General features: G+C 30.8%; 2 protein-coding genes across 2 annotated transcripts; one reads left to right on the forward strand and one right to left on the reverse strand.

Moving 5' to 3' along the window:
• Positions 1 to 14,489: 14,489 nt before the first annotated feature.
• THG (tRNA-histidine guanylyltransferase) lies at positions 14,490 to 16,454 on the forward strand. Its single transcript, XM_088193105.1, has 2 exons — positions 14,490 to 15,137; positions 15,767 to 16,454. Exons 1-2 carry the CDS (start codon positions 14,517 to 14,519, stop codon positions 16,148 to 16,150), a joined length of 1,005 nt encoding a protein of 334 aa, XP_088049231.1. The 5' UTR covers positions 14,490 to 14,516; the 3' UTR covers positions 16,151 to 16,454.
• Positions 16,455 to 19,698: 3,244 nt separating this feature from the next.
• On the reverse strand, positions 19,699 to 21,583 carry VhaAC39-1 (V-type proton ATPase subunit VhaAC39-1). Its single transcript, XM_088191843.1, has 4 exons — positions 21,422 to 21,583; positions 20,712 to 21,220; positions 20,384 to 20,638; positions 19,699 to 20,319 (listed from the first exon to the last, which is right to left on the reverse strand). The coding sequence occupies exons 1-4, from the start codon at positions 21,540 to 21,542 to the stop codon at positions 20,158 to 20,160; spliced, it is 1,047 nt and encodes a 348-aa protein (XP_088047969.1). The 5' UTR covers positions 21,543 to 21,583; the 3' UTR covers positions 19,699 to 20,157.
• Between the last annotated feature and the right edge of the window lie 436 nt (positions 21,584 to 22,019).

Genomic DNA, 22,019 nt, shown 5'->3' on the forward strand with positions numbered 1-22,019 from the left:
AGACACAGTAACATAACAAAAAAATCAATAAATTATTGTCGACCTGTTTCTTCTAATTTCTTAGATGTATGTGTATGCGTACGATAGCACGTGTATACCTAGATACACTTTATATATTGTCATATAATTAATTTCAAGACGATGCGATGGGGGCTTTTAACGGCTATGGGGGAGCAAATACGGTCAGGTGCATCCTTACAAGGGTAAAACTTGAGAAATTTACTCGTGAGAATTCCTAGATGAACTTCCGCCTTTTTAACGTTATATATATACAGTAAATAAAAAAATATGTATTTCCTTATAAATAAAAACCTTAAAAGGTTTTATGTCGTTACTCAATATCAGTTTGATAAATTTATAAAAATAATGTTAGTATAAGACAATAAGGGCATGTGTGAGAAAAATATGCACGTGTACAGGACCATGTGAATTTGATAGCTTTTATCTGAATTCTAATTTACTTTTCAATATAACATAGTGTTATTTAGTTTGATACATCTATTTTTAGGTTACTCATAATTATTCATTAATAATAAATATGTTTTATCATCCATAATAATATGATTATTGCAATTGAAACATTTAAGTAAACCTATTTCTATAAATTGCATACGAAAATATGCACTATAATAATAAAAATACATATATGTTTTAATAATTTAACATAAATGCTGAAAGATAAAGTTAAAATAATAATGTAATGTGTAAATGTATGAAGCTAGTTAATTTAGTTGCCTAAGAGATTGTAATAAGAGATTGACAGTCTATTTTTTTAATAAAAAATACAACAATAATAATACATAAATCATAATTCATAAATATTCATATTTTTTTCTTTTTACTTTAATTACGTCCTTTGTGAGAAGTTTTGACTCATTAACATCTACGACCCTCAACTAGTTGAGATTCGCTTCAATACACTGATTGGACTTTGGCTAGGCTCGACCTCCTACTTAAGCTGTCGCGAGCGACAGCCACAGTCGGACAAACCGGCTCGAAACTATTGTTGCCCTCCAGCATCACTAATCAATTTAATAATACGGAAAAGGAATATCAGTAATAAAAAATCAAGGGAGGGAATGGTGACGGTTAGTCACACTCCGCGTATTCAATAATAATTAATGGTGAAAATAAGATCATTTAACATTACAATAACAGCTTTATTTGCAATATATTTAAATTCTGAAAAATTTAAATAAGGCCACGTCATTCTCTCAAAATTATTTCATGAACTCAAAAAATAGCAAATTAACAAAAAATCATTTCCAAAAGAAACAAGAGGGGCGAACATCATCCCGTTTTTTATATATTTAATATTGAATACAATAAATATATTTTTCATTGGTTTTGTAATTGTTTCAACAAAATATAGCGCAAAAGATTCTGATAAAACTAATTTATTTATATAAGTTTTATTATCTCTTCGGAGTAAATTAACAACACTACGTATTTGAGCAAACATCGATTAAACTGTATTTATTAGGTGTTTCAAAAGCACTTGCATAATTTACTAGAGCAAATGATATATAGGGTAGGTGCTTAAATATTTCCTCCGAACTAATGCACCAAAAGGTCGGTGCCAAATGCAAAGGAACGCAGTGCAAAGTCTAAAAGATTATGACGATGTTAATTTTTACCGATTACGAATTTACTGTCACGCAATTATTCAGTATAATAAGACCTGTATTATATAATTAAAAATAATCTGGTTCAGTTTTGGACCAAGGACTAGAAGGAACGTCACACTTGCCCTAATTATTAAGGGTATATAAACCATAACACAGCCGTATTGATTTCTATCTTTTGAACTACAATCAGAAACTTACAACCGTGACTTCATCCATAATTACCACTTTGATTCCAACTTGAAATAAAGGAGCGTTCAATCGAATCGACCGAGATGACTGAGACTTAGAAGTCTGAGAAAGCAACTGCTTTCTAATTTCACTATCTGATCTGGTCCCAAAAGTTAAAACTGATTTTAAATTGTTATAAATATAAATGTTTTAAAAAATATCAAGTCTATTTTACATAAAGAGATTTAACGATTATAATAAAATACAATAACTACATTTGAAGTTATGAGTTAATTCGAAGAAAAAATATAGGGCTTCTCATATACCTTATGTAATAAAAAAACTAAGACATAGCATGAATACTTCGAAACATTCATTGATTAAAGTCAAGCAAATAAAAATATGAAAACTTCACACAATACTTCTATAATCATTATGATACAACCAATTAAAAAAATCTAAAATTAAAGACGTTTCAAAGATAAGAATAATATTTGAAAAAAAAAAAAAAAATTTACTTAAATTGTATTGCATTATTACATTATTATTATTCCCAAACATGAAGCTACGTCTACACTACTATATAGTAATAATAGAGAACTTTTATCAAATCGCTATTACGGTTATAAAGTTAATTTACGACTATTAATTAATCCAAATATTGTGTTTAGGGAAATCATCCCGTATCTTTGTTACTTTATTGCTAATCTCAGTGCTACTACATGTATGAAGTACAAAGCTAAAAAATATGTCTAATTCAATCAGTTAAATTGTATAAACCTGACCTGGAATGTACCTAAAATTCGACAAAAATCTATTTGTATCTCTCCTTTGACCAATTCAATATTAATTATAAAAATATCGTGTATGTTTTAAAGCTCTATCCTACCCATTAATTAAACACATTCACCGCCAAGCCGGGTGGCATCGTTCAAGATCACAAGTCTGTCGATAGATCGATTGATCGCAAAAATCTGTGTCGCGAAAGTGACGACCTCGTCCATCATCATCATCATCATCATCACAATTCACCCTCTCGGTCGGTGTCATTACCGAAAACGACAGCATACGGCGAGAGACGGTTTTTCGGTGTCATGTGGGAAACGGCGCGTGCGCGCGCGCGTGTGTGTGTGCCAGTGGCGTAGCTAGAGATTATATAAGTAAGCAAAGATCATGGAAAAAGAACATTTTTTAAAGTACAAGGATAAATTACTATTGTACTTTAAAAAAACATATTACGCCGCGCAGTAAAAAAGTAGAAACAAATATATAATAGACTGCTTTAAACAATATATAATAAATTTCAAATCATTGTTGGTCTTCAAAAAAATTAAATGATCAGAAATCTTCCCCTAAATCATTAATATTATTTTCACACAGCAAATAAAAAAATGCACTTAATAGCTAAGCACACACGCACGGATTTGTCCGACGGACACCCGGACAGATTATCTAAAGCTTATATTTGAAACTATTACCAATTAGGCTGTTAGAAACTATGAATATGTCAAAAAATAGGACAATGAAATCAAGAAACTCAGAAAGATACAAATAAGTTATTGATGGGTGTAAGATGCGATGGACATCAAAATAATGTTATAGATCATATCAATCAGGTTCTTGTATATATGTCACATACTTTTGAGATCTCGATGGGATTCATAAGGATCTCGAAGCATTGCATGCTCTCGCAGCTACGCCACTGTTGTGTGCCACTACAAAAGGAGCGTGTTTTGGCGAAATCAGGAACAGAACGACCGTTATTGCGCAATCACGTTGGCGGGTGCACACCTTGGGCCGGGGCGGAGGACCCGACAGGTGCACGCGCCAAGACAAGACAAAAAAACCAGCCAGGGCACAACGGCCCCGGCGGGTCGTCAATTACAGTCGGACGAGGAGCGGTTGGTCGGGTTACAAAAATAAAAATAAATACGCGTAACTGTTATGTGGGTCCGTAGACAAACCGATGTCCAGATTGCTCGGTCGCAATTGAAAAAGAAAGTGTTAGTTTATGGTGGAAGGATGCAAAGACCGCCACTATGATGGCGCACCTGGTCCCCGGTTTGACCTCAAGCTCGTAAAGTGTTAATAGGCGCGGGGACACCTTGTGTCAGTCGGTCGGCTAGATCGGCGTGCTGTCTTTTATATATTAAAATTACTTTAATCGATCAACGATGGTATGATTCAAAATTTAAGAATGCTTCAAAAATAAGCTCGAACTAGACCTTTTTCTATCATATGCTTGGAAAAAGTTGGACTATGAATCTATACTTTAACAACATTAAAAGAGAGCATATTATTAAGAAATATTGCTTGCAGTCTCTCTAATAGGCACAACAAAAAAAGAATACATAATAAATAGCGTTGTACGTTTACTCTGTAAAATTCAAAAAAAATACTAACTGTGCGACCAATTAATAAGTTCTATTTAACAAAGTGCTTAGTAATCGCCGAATCCCTATTGCTAAAGACTGCTAAATAATGTTATATCTCGATTCATGTAAAACAGTTTTATGCACGAAACTATCTAATAGCAGCCATTTTTAAACAGGGACGTCATTTGCGGGTGGGGTATGTCCAGTAAAATGCATGTCATTTAATGAAATACTACAAATCTAATGAAATCGAAACATTAACCTCCTCAGACCCAGTTCACATTGTAATGTACAATAACTTCATTGTTTGTTTTTGAAGCCATTTTCAATTTATTTTTACCGGAATCTTTTTTAAATCGCAGTGTACACCATATTATTTCAAAACACAAAAAAAAAGTTATGCCCCTTTAACGTGCTAAATAAAAAAACAACAAAAAAAAATGTTTTAATCAAAATTCGGGTCTAAGAAGGTTAAATAAACAAACCACTACTCTGGAAAAAACTGGAATGACGTCCCTAATTCTAAGCCGAAAAATCATATCAGAATACATTTTCACCGGTAGATATATATTTTTACCAGTGAAAATATTATTTATCCTGCAGATGCTAGTAACATTATATAATTTCAACTTTTCCATAAGTAGTAATATATACATAATTATTTTTTACAATGAATGTGTATTTTTCAGTGAAATATACTTTTACTAATGAAGTCCAAATACATTTTCACGAGTAGTGCTAGTGAAATTATATGCTGCTCTAAAATGTCTATGAAACGCAATTTGACATTTGCTGTTCAAACCCAAACCAAACCTAATGAAAGTTCCAAAATTAAAAATAGTTTAGAACTTTCATTAGATCAAATCCAAAATATCAACTAAGCCAACTCAACTCGCAGACGAAAATAGGCGGAAGAAGAAATACAGACAAACGGCGCATTTTACATATTGGTACATTGTTTGTTTACACTTAGATATTACACTAATATGTTTTAAAAATATGATATCGATATTAGTACGAATTTCTGATATGAAAGTATTGGTCGAAATGCTGAAAAGCTGAAATTACATCTCTGTTTTTTTTTAAATCTTTTGAATTTATAGCATAAACAGAATTATAAAGAAATTTCTGAACAGCAACACAGAATTGCCAACAGTGCGTTGCCATATGTGAAGCATGGTTGTATATTTATTATAGGGTCCAATCGTCTCAATGAAAGCGCACTAAAAGGCCAAGACCAGAAAAAGCATGTCAAGTTCGATCGAATATCAAAGTTATCTTTACTGTCTTCCTTGATTATTGCTATATTCACCACAAATTCTTACCACTAAGTTGTACGGACAATAAGGAGTACTAACTTGCAGTTTTACGCCATTTTCTTACGACAACCCAAAGTTAAAAAAATATGGGCAAATAACTCTTGGATTTTCAAATAAAATAAGTGATTTTTTGACAAGTACGACATTAAATTCGCTAGATATGGCGTATTATTTATATTCCTGTAGATAAAAAATTATTGAAACGACATCTTTTTGTGACCATAAATGAGATAAAGGCAAAATCGCTGATATTTTTCAAATAAGAAAAAATGTGCATTACATCTGATAAATATTATATATAGCTATTTTATATATAATATTTTTTATTCTTCCGTTGAAACTTGACAGGCGAAAACCCGGTGCGTTACAACGGGGCTAATCACAATAGCCTACAAGTATAATAATGAAAGAGCAAAATCAAAATAAAAACACCTCTTTTATTAAAAATAAACTATTTAATTACAGCTTACAATCAATAGATGAAACTTTGCAGCTGGGGTCACTTTTTAATGAAATCGAATGTTTTGTAAATAAAAATTAAATTAAAAACTCGAGCCGAGTTCTTAATTTAATTTTATCTTATAATAATATAAGGTCTGAAAATGCTTTAATTAGCCGTTATGAGTTTAATTGCAAGGTGATATTCTAAAAAACTTAAATACCTTTAAAGCAGTCTTGAAACACTTACACACTTGAAACACTTACACACAGTTCGCACTTAATAATTTTAACACTTTATATTATAGATATTTTTATATTTAGGCGATTAAGAATTAGTATCAAGTTGAAAACCTAGCACACTTTTACTACCCTATAGAAAAATGGTCTCAAATTATTTAAATCAAAATTTCTATTCGATATTTTATTATTATTATTAGATATAAACTTAATATTTAAATAAACTATATTAATTAATGTGTCACAGTTTTTCACTTCTAATAAAAATGAGGTGTCATTACATTAAAAAACATTACATAAAAATCAAATGAAAGTTTTATTTTTGAAAATAACAAGAGATAAAATATAATTTATATTTGAAATATTATTTTAGCCTTACTGGTAGCCTTATAATAGTTTTAATTAAATAAAATTGGGTTCAGTCTGGTGTATTAATACTTATTTAATAGATTTGTTTACTCAGTTGTAATGCATTGGGCTAACGCTGGACTTGCTCCAACAAAATATTCACAATCATGTTTTTTTAATATGTAAAAAGAGTAAAAAGAACTTCTATTTTTTAACTAGTTTTTTAAAGTTTTTTGCTCAACACTTTTTTCAGCGGTCTTAGAGATTGTGTAAGTATTACATACACAATCGACACTAACGAATCGGTAAAGCAGTTAAATTTCATTACGCGCCTCTAACCAAAGCCATTAACTATAAACGTAATCCGAAAAACCACAACACATGTGGGATGCAAATTAGATGTCAAACGCTCACTCAAAGTTCAATGTCAATGATCGAAATACATGATATTATATGCAGGGTATAGCGTATGGCGTTGCCCCCATAATTATTTTTGTAAAAATAATTAATAAATTATGTTTAATAAATATTCAAGAAACAACTAACACGAAACACACTATGGGTAAAGAACAAACGGGAGAATAAAAAACTTATCTCTGCTCACACGTGGAAAAAGCTCGGGCGCGTGGCAGCCGCCGCAAGGTGCTGCCTGTAAGAAGTAAAAAATTAACAGTTTGCTCAAGATCACTTCTTGTGCACTTAAAAAAGTAAGCGAGAGAGAAAGAGAAATATTCGTCGTAAAATGCGATGTCCAGTCAAACTGATTGACCTCTGACGGTTTTAATTTGACCAGATGCACATCCTTTGTATGCCAAAACCGCAGCTCGGATCATGAGCCGCGACCAATAATAATAACTTTATAATTAAGGGGTGCCTGCGAATTCCAGTTTCTTCTTTTTTGCAGCAAACAGCAGCATGTCCCGCTCGCTTCGATAATGCGGCGATAGCAACATTAATAAATGATGATTTATAGCATCGAAAATGAAAGTTCTCCGATCGGATGTTAAATCGATTTATCGGTATAAAAAAATTGCTGTTCGCAAGGACGACAATTTGGATGGTTATATTCACAGCTATTGTGTAAATCAAAACTACTACGTTTATTAAAATTTAGTATTTTTAATTAACACATTAAACAATTTTAGAATAATTTACTTTGTAAATTATGTGCATAACCTTAACAGCTAACTTATCAATAAAATTATTTCCAGATATATACTTATAAAAATGGATATAAAAGTACAGTATAAAAATAGATAACAGTACAGTATATAAACGTAGTTAGATCATAATGCGTTCACTAACTGTGAATACCCGATGTTTGATGCAAAAGGTATTTGGATAAAATTTGAATTTCTGCTATACACTCCGACGCGACTTTAGCAATTCAAATACAAACATTTCTTACAAAAATATAGTGGAAAATAAAAATGGTATTTTGATTCCCTCTTATAAATACACCTGAAAAATTTCTATTAAAATCTCAAAATAGAAAAAAGTATAATAATAAAGTGACACATTCATAGTGAATATTTGTTAACTCTGTATTAAATAAATTTATAGCAAGAACAAAAACTATATAGCTTATTTCAATTTATTAAATATAAATTATGATAGTATTTTTATATTTATGAGCAACATTGAAAACTAAAGTTACATCAATACAAAACGTCGAAAGTCATCAATAAATGAGTTAGTAATATTTTATTTACATATAAACATATCGAGTTATATTTGTGAGTTTGAGTTATTATGAGAGCAGGAGAAAATATAATCGTAATATAATCCTAAACTATTTTACATATATTATGTATTATTTATATTTTAATAATTAGTTTACCAACAATAATACAATAGATTAAATTACATATTAATACAATAATAAAATATCTATTCAAGGGGTAGTTTTTTTGCTTCTATTATTCATGTATTTTAAAATATCGATTAGAAAATAATATTTTTTCATAAAAAATACACAAATGCAAACATATGCTAGGCGACGTAAAAGTTTTACGTAAAAAAATCAAACGGTTGCATTGGGGTGTTCTTGTTGTATAATAACATACTGTATGAAACACTTTATTTTATGGGTTTATTTCAAGGATTAAATCATATAGAAAATTATTATCATAGTTAATTAGCTGTCATTGGCCATATAATGGGTTGGGTCAGTGTTTCGTTACACTATGCAACGTAATATTTTTGTCGACTTGAAAGGCTTCTGTTACCCTCCTTTCACAGTTTGCATCCAATATGGAAATCTCATTAGTGATTTTCCAGGTTTTCAGCCCTTTCACCATCCCCCAACCTTTTGCGGCTTCTTCATGCCGTGACCAATGAACGTCAAGAAAAATCATACTATCCAGAGTATTAAAAAAATCGTCGACTAATCCAAACGGACGATAATGGCTTCGCTATATTTGCATAAAATAAAATACTAAAACTTCAGTATAATGTATAAGTTAATAACACATATACTACTTTTGATACTATTTTAATTTCATTACTGTTTAATTCGTTTCAAAGCTTCACAGTACAACATGATAAAGAAAGACTGATAACTCTGATAATATAGATAGTGATGCATTGCTGATTTTAATGCTAATTGTGGTTTGGCACATATCCATCTATTGGCAATACGTGTATTATTTTCGTTAAATAAAATATTCGATAAGAATCCATTATAAACAGTTGAAGGTCATTTTAAACATTATGACTAAATTAATAGATATATGTATATTATAGTATACATCTAAAAGCCAATTTTCATACACGACGTTTCTGCAAAAACATTTATTTTGAAAAAATAAATAAATCTCTACATAATAAAAACAAAACATAGAGTACATTTCATTGAAGAACTGGAATTGTTGATATGCTGTCTTTAGCCTCTAAACTACAGCAACATGTACTTTGGTATTCTGTGCTTGTATTTAAAATTTCAATGTCACTGATACAAGAGATTAGTGAGCTAGTGTGTTTCACTAAATATTTTTTATAATAATTTCTGGTATGAAAATTATTGATCTTTAATTTTTAGTATTTATAGGCTAATGTGAATTTTTTTAAGTTTAGTACAATAAAGTGTATCTTACATATAATTGTTTTAAGCTGCTTCCGCTTCCGGACACGCATAACTTAAAATGAAACATTCTCCGTTCAATTCTCTACTCTGAAAATCGTATCGCTTTGTATGAACAGTGTATAATAATACACGTAAACAAAGGAAATATATTTAAATATAATAATAAAAATTTAATTAGCTCCAATTGATTTTCGAGCCGCCGGTAATGCGTTCTGTTGTTTGGACCAATGAAAAATAAACATTCAAATATAAAACAAGATGGCCGACAGTACCGTGACAACAGTTTTAAATAATTATTATTTAATAATAAAATTTTGCTACGCAACAATAATTTTCATTAATTCGTCATTTGACTGAATATAAATTATCGGATTGCAAATTAACTAGGTGTGTTATAACTATGAAAATTAAATATATACATAATGTTTTGAGGATCAGAAGAATACATTGGATAAACTAGATAAACAATCATAAAACAATCTAATTTTACTTCACACCGGACAGGAATATGTTGAAATGGGTCTAATTTTCAAGTCTTAGTGAATAATAAAGTTTATCTATCGTTCAGATACGAATTTCATATAAATGTTTAGGTAGTGCTGTTTTCATTTTATATTTTTATCCCATAAGCCACACTTTGTCGAAAGCTTGACTTATATTTAGGAAAGCAGCTGTACAATACTACATCTCTTGCAGTTTTTTAATTATCTTGCTTACAACTCGGTGTATTTGTACAATTGTGCCGTGCTCTTGTATTATTGGATATATTCTACCCAGCAGTAGCTTCTCAACATTTTTGATAAAAATAGGGAAAAGACTAATTGGCCTGTAAGATTTTACGTCTCCTGTGTTCTTTTCCAGTTTTAGAATATGGACAACTTATTTTATCTTTCACTTGCGTCTTATTATTTATTATTGCTATTATTAAACAAATCATTTTCAGTAGATTTTTTGAGCCCTACGTCATTTTTAATTATGGAATTAACTTATTTTATTTTTTGTATGGTGTAAAAAACAAACGTAATTTTTAATGGTTGCAAATCATGTATTATTATTTTACAAGACAATATTAAAAATAAGTTTGTAAACAGAAAATACATACATATTGTTTGTCACAATACCTCCTCGCAAACTGCCATTTCTAAGTCAGCTGTGCGATTTTTAACTTTAAACATGCAAGTTTTAAGTTGAAAGTTAAGCTGAACAGTGACTTGCTGGCGACTTACGTGCTACTGCAATACATAAAAACAAGTATATAGCCAAGTATTAAAATAAATCTGTAATAACAGAATGAATAAAATAATTATAATGAATAAAGAATGAGTTAAAATCGATCTCGAGCAAAGCCGGAAAATAAAACTATAATACCCATATATTTGATAAGATTTTTAGGTTCATATATAAGGTGCCATATATGGCCTAATACATTTTTAGTAATATAATTTAAAATAATATCCAAATATTTTTTTTTAATTTTTCTTGGTATTTCCTAACATATTTTAAAACATATTTTTTTGCAACGAAAAAAATCCATTCGGTAACGGGTTACGGCTATTATATTACTATTAAATATTTGCGTTGAGTAATTATTTTTTATATTTTATTAAGATAAAATATGGAGAACGTGCTTTTAAATATTTTTGGATTGTGAGAATTTTTAATATATAATACATAAGTCAACTAATATAATATTATATATTATTCACATTTCGTTTACCTTTTTAAATTAATACAATTTTTATTTATTTAGAACTTTTATTTACATAATTACCACAAACTATTTATAATCAACTATAGCATTATATAATATTCACATATCTATGCAAATAATTGCACAACTGTACGATGATGATAACTGATAAAAATAAAAAATACTTAATTATACATTATATTAATAGTTTTCCTCTTGAAAAAAATATTTTTGCCATTAAATAAACTTATAGTGCTTTGAACACACTTCTTTACTATCTTAGGATAAATATGACGGAAGTTCGAAATAAATTCTATTATGTAGATATAGCGAAAACGGTCACTAAAACGCCTGCTTTTGTAACCGTGTGTATGTACATATATTATAATAGACACACATATGTGTGTGAAAATGCATCTGTTGCGTTAAATTGATTGTTTATTCCAACACGCCAAAGCCATTATCGCTTCATATCCTGCGCGCCTTTTTATTATCGCTAAGGGCCGATGAGCCAAAGGCTCATGGGAGGGTCGCTCATAAGGGCCTATACAATTGCACACCTAATGTACATTTACAAGGATGTGTAATTTGCATACGTAACGCTTGCTTAGAATTTTAATGCCTGCCTTTAAGCGGGTATTTTGAAACAACGTTTCCTTTTTCTTGGCCTAAATAATTTCTTAGTACACTTCCATATTTAAAAAGTAAAAATGTTACTAAGTGAAAACGAAATGTAAAATAATAAATTACCAATTCCACAAATTGTACTGGCTTCTGTAAAGAAATAAATTGTCAATATATTGTATAATAAGCTTATGAAATACTAACAATTTTAAAGCCTACTTGAATATTTGATATTCAGTTAAAGGGATGTATAAGAAAAATATAAAAAAGTTTTGCATCGTGGTGAAAGTGACGCGAAACGCGATAATATAGAACAGGCAGACTCCATCTGGACAATAAGTTTGTCGAAGAAAGCATACGCTCAGGAATAAGCTACGTCTGCTTCAGCAATTGATGCTGAGGTCATTTATGGATGTCAATAAAATAAAAAAATAACGTACATTTGTGAGAATAGTGATTTAATTTTGTAGTCTCGTCAATACTGCCCCTGCGGCAGACCGATTTCGCACCAGTAAAAAATATTTAAATATTGAAGATTATAAATAAAATAGTTTAACTTAGTCAGTAGTACGGATTATTATTATCATGTTATCGAATATTTCTTAATAAAAAATCTCACATGATTATACGTCTAAGAAACTTTAAGATTTTCATAACCTGCAATATTATACATTATCGGCAGGATTCGTTCACGATTCGAGTTTTCTATAAAATCGCACATTAGCAGCTAGTTAACATTCTTATCCTGCACCTGGGGACTTGAACTTGCAAAGATGTGCCGATAGTTTATAACGCGTTTAGGCGTGTACTAAATGGTAGGGTATTAGTCCTTTATGGCCTAGTTAGAAATTCGACTTTCGTGTTAACGAGTTCCTAAATACACGTATAAAAATAGCAAATTGGCATTAAAATGTACGACCGGGCTTTCGATCGCATATAACACCATAATTATCAAATTTACGTGTGGTCGATTGATCGACGCCTATCGATCAGGTTTTATAGAAAAAAGCTTAGACGTGTATCCAAATTCGGGACCATGTTCGGTAGGTACTTGTTTGGTATTCTAATTTTTTATAACAAATTTGCACCTTCAAGTTGCATATCCTCTAATATGAGCGCACGTACCATTTCTTACGTTTTGTTGCTTTTTTAACATTCGCACGATCGTTTTTTAATATCACACATTTTCACCTTCCACCCAAATGCACAAAACTCATAAATCACAGGAGTAATATTATGTATTAAGTTAAACAAATAATTACATACAACTTATTAAAAAAAATGAGTTGTAAACAGTAAAACTACAACATATCATTGCAATATTTGTTAATAGATTTTCTTCGTGGAATCACTAACCCATAATATACGAGCCGAACCAAGCGAATTGTCACTAGTATGATTAAGAGTTGGCCCAATCGTCGGTAGATTCAGTCACGACGGCACACTACATTTATGTTTACTTGAAATTCGCTTAAACTAGTTTTAATTGTAATATTATTATTAACAATATTAATTATTTTAATAACTGTACTATGAAATCACTTCTTCTCTTTCCTAAATCAGTAATCAATAACCTCTTCATTATGCAGTCTCTATAATGGACAAAATTTACCTTCTATTGGTTAACCCAATGAAGTTCCATTTCAATGATGAAATACGATATTAATCCAATTAAATTGGTGTGCCAATAAATACATTTTTGTACGTGTGTCTAGGCACCGAGCGGCCGTTGAGGAATTTTTTAGCTAATCTCTCTATTATCACGTACGGTATGCACTGGTAAACCAATCATAAAATTTTATGCCACAATGTTGGTTTTCAGAATCGTAATCTTAACGAAGTGAAACATTCTTAATATTTTTCTTGAAATTTCAATACTTATAATTTAGTAATAATTAAGAGGAGGGGCTATGTTTCACACTAGCTCTGTTTACACTGCACAATTATCCACCTCTTTATAAAGTTATATTTATAATACGATGACATCTATCGAATACATTAAATACTAAAAAATATTTAATATTTAATAAAATATTCGCTAGAATGCTGTACAATATTTTTAATGCATTTATTAAACAATTATTTTCAAGATTTTTTATTAAAATTACTAATTAATATAGTAATTTTCACTCTCAATAAATAAATACAATATATAAATAAAATATATATCCCCCCCCTAATAATATTTTAATAACTCATTACATGAGCGCAAAAATATAATTTAAAAAAAAGTAATTTAATATTATATTATATTTGACACCAAACTATTTTTGCAATTGTGTGTATTTAAGAATTCGTAGTTTTATTTTCATCGCGATTTTTCACGCGTGAAATAATTTAAAGAGTGCCCAGTAGTGTACAAAAAAAATAATATCAGATTATATTCTTTAACAATATTGTTTGATAATTTTAAGTGAATATTGCGCTTTTATTTGGTATCACGGGGCCCCACAAGATCTATCGCCCCGGGCGATCGCCTGTACTGCATGCTCCTCGAGCCGGCCCTGATTGCTCGTATTTTTAAAAGAATTTTATCTTAGCTGTCAAATACCTGTTGAATATATTATGTACACTGGCAACATTTTTAGCTGTCGTTAATCAATGCTGCTTCGAAGGTTATATAGCGTATTAAGTTGCTCAAAGGCTTTAAAAACGTTACAAACTACACAAAACATATTGAATCTCGTTTCAAAACGCGCCATGGCAAATAGCAAGTTCGAATATGTGAAACAATTCGAATCGGATGAAATCTTATTACCGAATTGTTGGGTTGTTGTCCGTTTAGATGGAAAGGGTTTTCACAAATTTTCTAGTGTACACAATTTCGCAAAACCAAACGACCCGAGGAGCCTTAACCTCATGAACAGAGCTGCCGTGGGCATTATGGAAGAGTTCAACAATATATTATTCGCCTATGGACAGAGCGACGAGTATTCCTTTATTTTTAAAAAGGACACCTCTCTTTACAACAGGCGCAAGAGCAAAATCATGACAACGGTTACGAGCATGTTTACGTCGCTCTACGTATATCATTGGGATAAATACTTTGATTCTGTAAAGCTGATATATCCACCGTGCTTTGACGGAAGATGCGTTTTGTATCCGTCTGATGAGAATCTGATAGATTACATGAGCTGGAGGCAAGCCGACGTCCACATCAATAATCTCTATAACACTTGCTTTTGGAATTTAGTACAAAAAGATGATATGAAACCAGTAGAGGTAATATATTTATATATTATTGAATTGAGTAATAAGTCATCGTAATGCTGGTCATTTATATATTGATATTTACTTAAACTTTGTATTGCCATATATTGTTTCCAATAGTTAAAAATAAACTATCCTTCATATTTTACTGTATACACAATGTTTCTAGGTGTAATCTGCTTTTGAGTCTATTAAAATTAAACCCAATATATTTTCATTCAATTTATTCATATTTTTTTAAATAAATACTACATTTTTTAAGCTTTATACACTTTACTCAATGAATACTGTTTTTCCACTCATTTATCATTTTACTAAAAAACTGTAATTTCTTGTCCGGCAGTTTTTTTTATTTCTCTGAATATGTGTTATCACTAATAAGGATGACATGGCAGTAATACATATCTCAGATTTGCCAAAACTTTATATATTATATGAGCGGTATTCAGTCTTGCGTTCTTCCCCTTTTAGAAGATAATCCATAAGATCTATTTCTTCATAATCACAAAATATTGTGACCTTCTGGTCACCACCACTCTTTTCAGTTATTATTTTTATTTGTTTTATAGCTCTTGAATGTCATGCAGAATCTCATACCTGGACATACTTTTATTTATTATTAAAACCGATTTATATTTTAGGCTGAAGAACATTTATGCGGAACAGTATCATCTTATAAAAATGAATTGCTGTTCAGTAAATACAACATAAACTATAACAACGAACCTCCTATGTACAAGAAAGGCACAATATTGCTGAGAAAACAAGTTATCGATCCGCTGACTGGAAATAGGTGCAAAGTTATTATGAATTATTACGAAGATATGATAAAAGACGCATTTTGGAAGAAGCATTGGGAGCTCTTGGACAGAAAAGGCACGATTCAAATGGTAAAAGCTTCCTCCGAGAACATTTCTCCATTGGTGATGGAACAACTCGAAAGACGAAGACATAAAAACAAGGATATTAGAGTTGAAAATTTGCAAATAAACGATGCTGAGATTACTGAATATTTTTCAGAATAACTTAAATTTTTCATGATTTGCTTAAAGCATACAAAAAATGTACACATATGTAATATTTACACGGATACCAACTAAGTATTTTTATTATCAAGTGACTTGAAGGATAATTATTGATCACTTATATTGTATTTGATCAAGATGTCCTATATTGGAACGCAGGGTAATTCTTAGGAGTGGTACATTCTGATGGGTTGATTTTTATTATAATAAATGTGTTAGAATATCTGTATTTAATGTTTGCATGTTTGTTATCTGTCTTATTATATAAACTACACAGCTTGTGTGCTTCAGTTTACAAATAAAATATACTTTTAATATCGTAATCTATACAGTGAAAGCATGTTGATTAGCATTTTAATAGAAAATAACTGAATTCAACAAAATTTCTCTCTGGAAATGAGATTTTTTTGTTATGGTTTTTTACACCAATAAGTACTGACTAGGGATTCCAATCCCGGGCCAAAATTTTGATCCCGGGATTTCGGTATTGCATTTAGTCGATCCCGGGACCAGTCCCGGGATAATTTTCATGTTATTTTATCGATAAAAATATTTTAAAATGAATAATACAATATATTTTTACATCTGTTTTTTATAACGTACAATGTATAAAGTACGTATAATTTTAGTCTTAGACTTAAAATAGAAAATAATATAATAAAAATAAAAAAGGGAAGGTTATATATTTATTTGAGAAGAAAAAAATGAACTTTTGACAATGAATGTACATATGTATGTACATTCATAGACACAATTAATTGAAAACATTATTTTGAATAGAACTCACGAAGTTACATCAAAGCATCAAGTGTTTTATCATTTAGCCTTGATCTGATTTTGGTTCCTAAGCAGCCTGCTGCTGAAAAAGCACGTTCAGACTCACAGCCTCAAAGATTCACAGATGACACGTGCAACTCGCGCAAGTTTGTACACGAAATATAACGATGTTGTCAATAATAATTCGATTGTGCTTGATAAATCAACAATCCGAAAAATTCGGGATTATGTTTTATAATCCCGGGACTCATCGGGTATTGAAAATCGTTCGGGATCCCGGGATTGGAATCCCTAGTACTGACCCACCAATTACTTTTCGTTTTTATATAGTTCACTCAAACAACTAAAACTAAGCAGACAACTATTTTTTCATAACATTTAACAACTGGTATAGAAAAAATACGATAATAATATGAGCTTTTAATTGGTGAATCTGCAAGTGAAAATTTTATTTTAAGCCATTTCTCTTGGTTCATTTGGCCGCACAATACAAATTTACTGATAAGTTGCAGAAACACATGTATTTCTTAGGTATTTTATTAATTAAATGCCATATTATTAAAGTATTTATCTATAGATGAACATCACAAAAGTTTACAAACATTCAAAAGTGCCAAGATAAAACCACTTTAATTTACATAAATTAGTTTCGACATATGACATTTTAAATTATAGTTTTTTTTTTGCTGAGAGTAATGATTTAAAGGGTGAAATTTAACTGGAAATAATTTTAAGAAACCTATGCATTTAAATAAAAACTTTGTTCCATAAGACGAATCGTTTATGCATTTATTTAAGGTAAATCTTAAGATTGTTTCTTCGGAAAACGATTCGTTGCAGAGAGTTATTCGTGGGGTGTTCACTGTTCTGAATAATGCTCGCTTGCGCCTAATTTGTCCAACAGTAATGCAGAAGCAATTCATTTTATGAAACAATTATTTTATATATTGCTCATTTAAATATTACAGAACTGATTGATATGTTATTTTATATTTTATTTACATTTTCGATAATAAAATTAATTTGTTTCAAAACTACAGCTAGATCATAGTTATATTTTCAGTATTTCAGTTCAATATTAGTCGAGACTTTTGAACACTTAATTGAAAAATAACATGTCATTGAAAATAGCTAACTATATTTTTATGAAAGGCATACATTACATAACCTTAAATGATCCTATTATATTAATCTGTAAATATGATTTAATGTAAGCAAATAATGTCTTGCCTTATTCTTCTGCAAACGAACATAACGTAATAATATTTCTCCAATTGGTTAAATTTGTAACTACATATTCTTGCCATAGATTATATATTTGGCTCCATGAAAAAGTGCAATAGATGCATTGTCACTTACTAGTTCTACGTCTTCTAGCCATTTTCCAGCAATGCGGGTATGTTCATTTAAAGTCTGTACCAAATCTGCGATATCTCCGATTCTAATAGCGCCATCTCTTAGTTGTGGTATGCATTTTGTAGGTCTATGTTCTGACATTCACCACCGAAATTTTTTACCACTAGCTCATCTGGTTCGATCAGAATACGGAGCCCAATGCAATTGGTCATTCTTTTGTGATAAGTGCAGAAAACGAAGATTGTACACGAATTATTGGTTGTCTCATTTTCGCCTAAAATGTTATTTTTAACACATTTTTGCCATAAATGATAAACTGGCATTTTAAATAAGAAAGACCTATGATTTAATGTAATACATTTTTTTAGACATTTAGTTAATACTACAATTAATACTCAAATTTCTGACCTGTGATTGTTCGTTCGCCGTGAAGGTTATGCCAGTACTTATAAATACATGAGCCAGTTATGATTTGTTCTTGAGATACAGTAGTCGAGACTATTATATTAATATAACATAAAAATGTCTGCTTCAATCACCAATTACAAGTTTTATCACAGATTCGCTGTAGGCTTTTAAAACCAAAAAGTCTGGTGGCGAGTAGAAATGGACAGAAAATTATTTTAAAAATGTTTTACTTGAATAAGATAACGACGCCGCCAATGTTGTATGTTTTATTTATTATAGTCTTTCCTTTAGTGTTATTTTACATTAAAAAAATATTTTAAATTAACCTTGTTCTTAGCGACCACGTGAAATCTGCAGGTTTTCTTCCACTGACTTGAGAATTTTTTTTTGTGTTATTTGACTAGTGTGCTATATTTTCTCTGAAGTTTTTCGTAATTATGACGCAATGCTCATTAAGGGCAAATTTTGGTAGTCTTCCCTAATACTCAAAGGACCACATTAAATTTCCGTGTCAGAATCGAATTATATTATACTATAAATTATTATTGAATGAACCAGATGTCTTTATTTACAAGACCTCGATTGAATGTTTGAAATATTCACGCGTGTATTATAGCGATAAACACACGTTACCACAATACATTACGTTCCTATATTTCCATTGCTTGCAAAAACCAGAACTTCATTTTGTCTTGCTCTAATAAGTTGTTAAGAACAAAAATGTGTTACTTAATATTTGTAAAAACGCTTTGGAGTGCCAAAAAGTTTGGTGAAAAATATTTTTATATAAGAATTAGATTAATCCATGTATTGATGTTTAAATAAATTCATAATTATCGATGTACAATGTGTGGATATCTATGATCTCAATTTAAGATATTTTATGTTATAATTGTAATAAAAATATATTATATAAAAGACTTTTACGTAAATTTTACTACCATTGCAACCAAAATCCCTATCGAAAACCTTGTTGGATAGAATACTGGGTAAATATTCACAGAAAATAACATTTTTTAATTATTTATTTGATCAGCGAATACTTTCTAATAATACACATTTTTACAAGAAGAAAATCAATAAAACATCTATATTATAATCTACATCCCTCTAAATACATGTTTTATTTTTGGAATGTCAATATTTATAAATTCAACTGGGTAAATTACCCACATAGATGGTTACGACTCATGCGGCACAATTACAAACTGTCCCAAATTTAACACGCAAATAAATAACTTCAACAATACTTCATGTATATAGAGTCATTAATAAATTAATTGAAAAGCAATATACAAACAATACTATTATATATATATACAGATAATAATTCAACATATGTGATTTTTTTAATATAATGAATATGTACGTATATTTAACTTTAAAATGGTTTACATCAATTGTAGCAACGATTCTTAATTTACAATGTAAGTAAATACATCAACAATATATATAGAACAATCTAATTAAAATATCGGTATATAATTATCGATCTTTGCCCTGTGCTTCTGAGCGACGCATTCGCTTATCCACACAATGTTGCGGCACTCTTGTTCTTTGAGCTTCAGATACGAATAGAAAACGCCAAAGTGGAACTGCTGCAGGAACGCGTGCACGTTGAGTCGTACCTTAAATATAAATATAAATTAGCGATAGTTTGATAATTAATATCGATCGAGATGTACTGCATACTTCGTGCTCGAAGAATTTGTCTTCGAGTGTCTTATCGCCTGCGTTGTTACCGGCGCCTTCGAATAAAGCAGAATATTCAGCATAATACTCGGCGACGGCTTTCACCTGCTCGTAATCGTCGGCGCGAGCCAAAGCGGCGAGGCCGTCTGGATGCAATTTACCGCAACGAGGATACAGCTTCGAGCGATCGTCTTTCGAAAGCTCAGTTCCGAAAGAATTGATTGTGATGATAATAGCACGACGATCAGCCTCAAACTATAAAAATATAAATAAACTATTAGATAATGTTATAATAGAAAAAGTTTCATTTAAATATATTAATACTAACGGCCAAAATTTCACACATCGAATCGGCTGTAGTTCCACCGATTTCCTTGCAGAACGAATAGAAAGCCTCGAGATACGCCTTGTATAGAGTGTTACGGATAATCTCGATGTTCATCTCGTCGAGATCTTGCTCGCTGATGCAGTCGACAAAGAACGGAGCCAAAGGCGTGTCGACCAATACGGCGTTGTATAATTCGGCCGGAGTGGCGGCAACGTGGATGGCCTCCATCTGTTCGAACGATCCCAACGGATGGCATTTGGGGATCAGTTCCGAAATGGGTCTCTGATGCAAAGTACCCGTGATAAGCAAGATGATGTTGTCGATCATGTAGCTGTACGTGATGAAATCCAAGAACGTAGACAGTGGCTCTACGGCATGGTTACGCATGTGCTGGAACTCGATGACCAGCTTCTCGCGAAGCTTATCGTCGATGGTCGATACAGACAGCGGACTGGGCTCGTTCGCTAAGAACGTGCCGTAATCGGTGCCTTGCAAGTGCAGCTTGAGATCTGTAAATGTATAATTTAAATATGTACTAATGATTCAAGGTCTGCCTCTAATTTATTACAATATGGATAATACAATTATGACGCGAGAGAGAAAATCTATATTTATTCTTTTTTGGACGTTTATTTGCTTAGAATTGCATAAGAATACGTTCATTATAGATATGAGGATAATTGTGGAGTATTTGTTGAAAAAAATGTCACCTTCGAGGGTCTCGCACTGCACCAGATTAAGGTAGTCGGTCTGCTTGAGCACCCCGCATTTGAAACCGCGGCATAGCCCCTCCAAGTAGCCCCCGTCGATGTTGAACATGCATCCCAACATCTTGCCAGCGCCCGTCACCCGCTACAAGTCATATGACAAGTGTATTGCCCTATTCAATTAGGTGTTGCCGTTCTGAAAAAATAAATTATCGACTTAATTTTATTTTCTTATATTAATGTATTTATATGACTTAAAATATTCATTTATATCCATATCGAGCTTCTTATAACTATTTTTGGTTTAAATATTTATTTTAAGTACCATTATTATTTATTAATTTATACTAAAGAAACTATTATACTTACCGACCAAACTTTTCCCAAAATTATATTATCAAATTTGCTTTTATAAATATATCATCAAATCAAATATTCATTTAAAATAATAATAATTTCGATATATTATCAGATCTCAAATATTATGAAATAGATAATATAGTTGTAATCTCCGTCGATTAAATATATAATAAATAAAACGAGATATGTACTATTTTACAGTAGGGAAGCATTGGCTTTTATTTTGGATGAAATATTTGTA

Source organism: Plectrocnemia conspersa, unplaced genomic scaffold (assembly GCF_051122295.1).
Source record: "Plectrocnemia conspersa isolate PC_06_02 unplaced genomic scaffold, ASM5112229v1 ptg000001l, whole genome shotgun sequence".
In the NCBI taxonomy this organism is placed as follows: Eukaryota; Metazoa; Arthropoda; class Insecta; order Trichoptera; family Polycentropodidae; genus Plectrocnemia; species Plectrocnemia conspersa.

What these genes read in the sequence shown, in the direction of transcription:
- VhaAC39-1 (XM_088191843.1), bottom strand. Translation starts at nt 21,542, where the DNA reads ATGTTGGGATGCATGTTCAACATCGACGGGGGCTACTTGGAGGGGCTA. An exon ending in GCAGTGCGAGACCCTCGAAG is followed by an intron (nt 21,221 to 21,421) that starts GTGACATTTTTT and finishes ATACATTTACAG; the next exon opens with ATCTCAAGCTGCACTTGCAA. An exon ending in ACAAATTCTTCGAGCACGAA is followed by an intron (nt 20,320 to 20,383) that starts GTATGCAGTACA and finishes TTTATATTTAAG; the next exon opens with GTACGACTCAACGTGCACGC.
- THG (XM_088193105.1), top strand. Translation starts at nt 14,517, where the DNA reads ATGCTGCTTCGAAGGTTATATAGCGTATTAAGTTGCTCAAAGGCTTTA. An exon ending in ATGATATGAAACCAGTAGAG is followed by an intron (nt 15,138 to 15,766) that starts GTAATATATTTA and finishes TTTATATTTTAG; the next exon opens with GCTGAAGAACATTTATGCGG.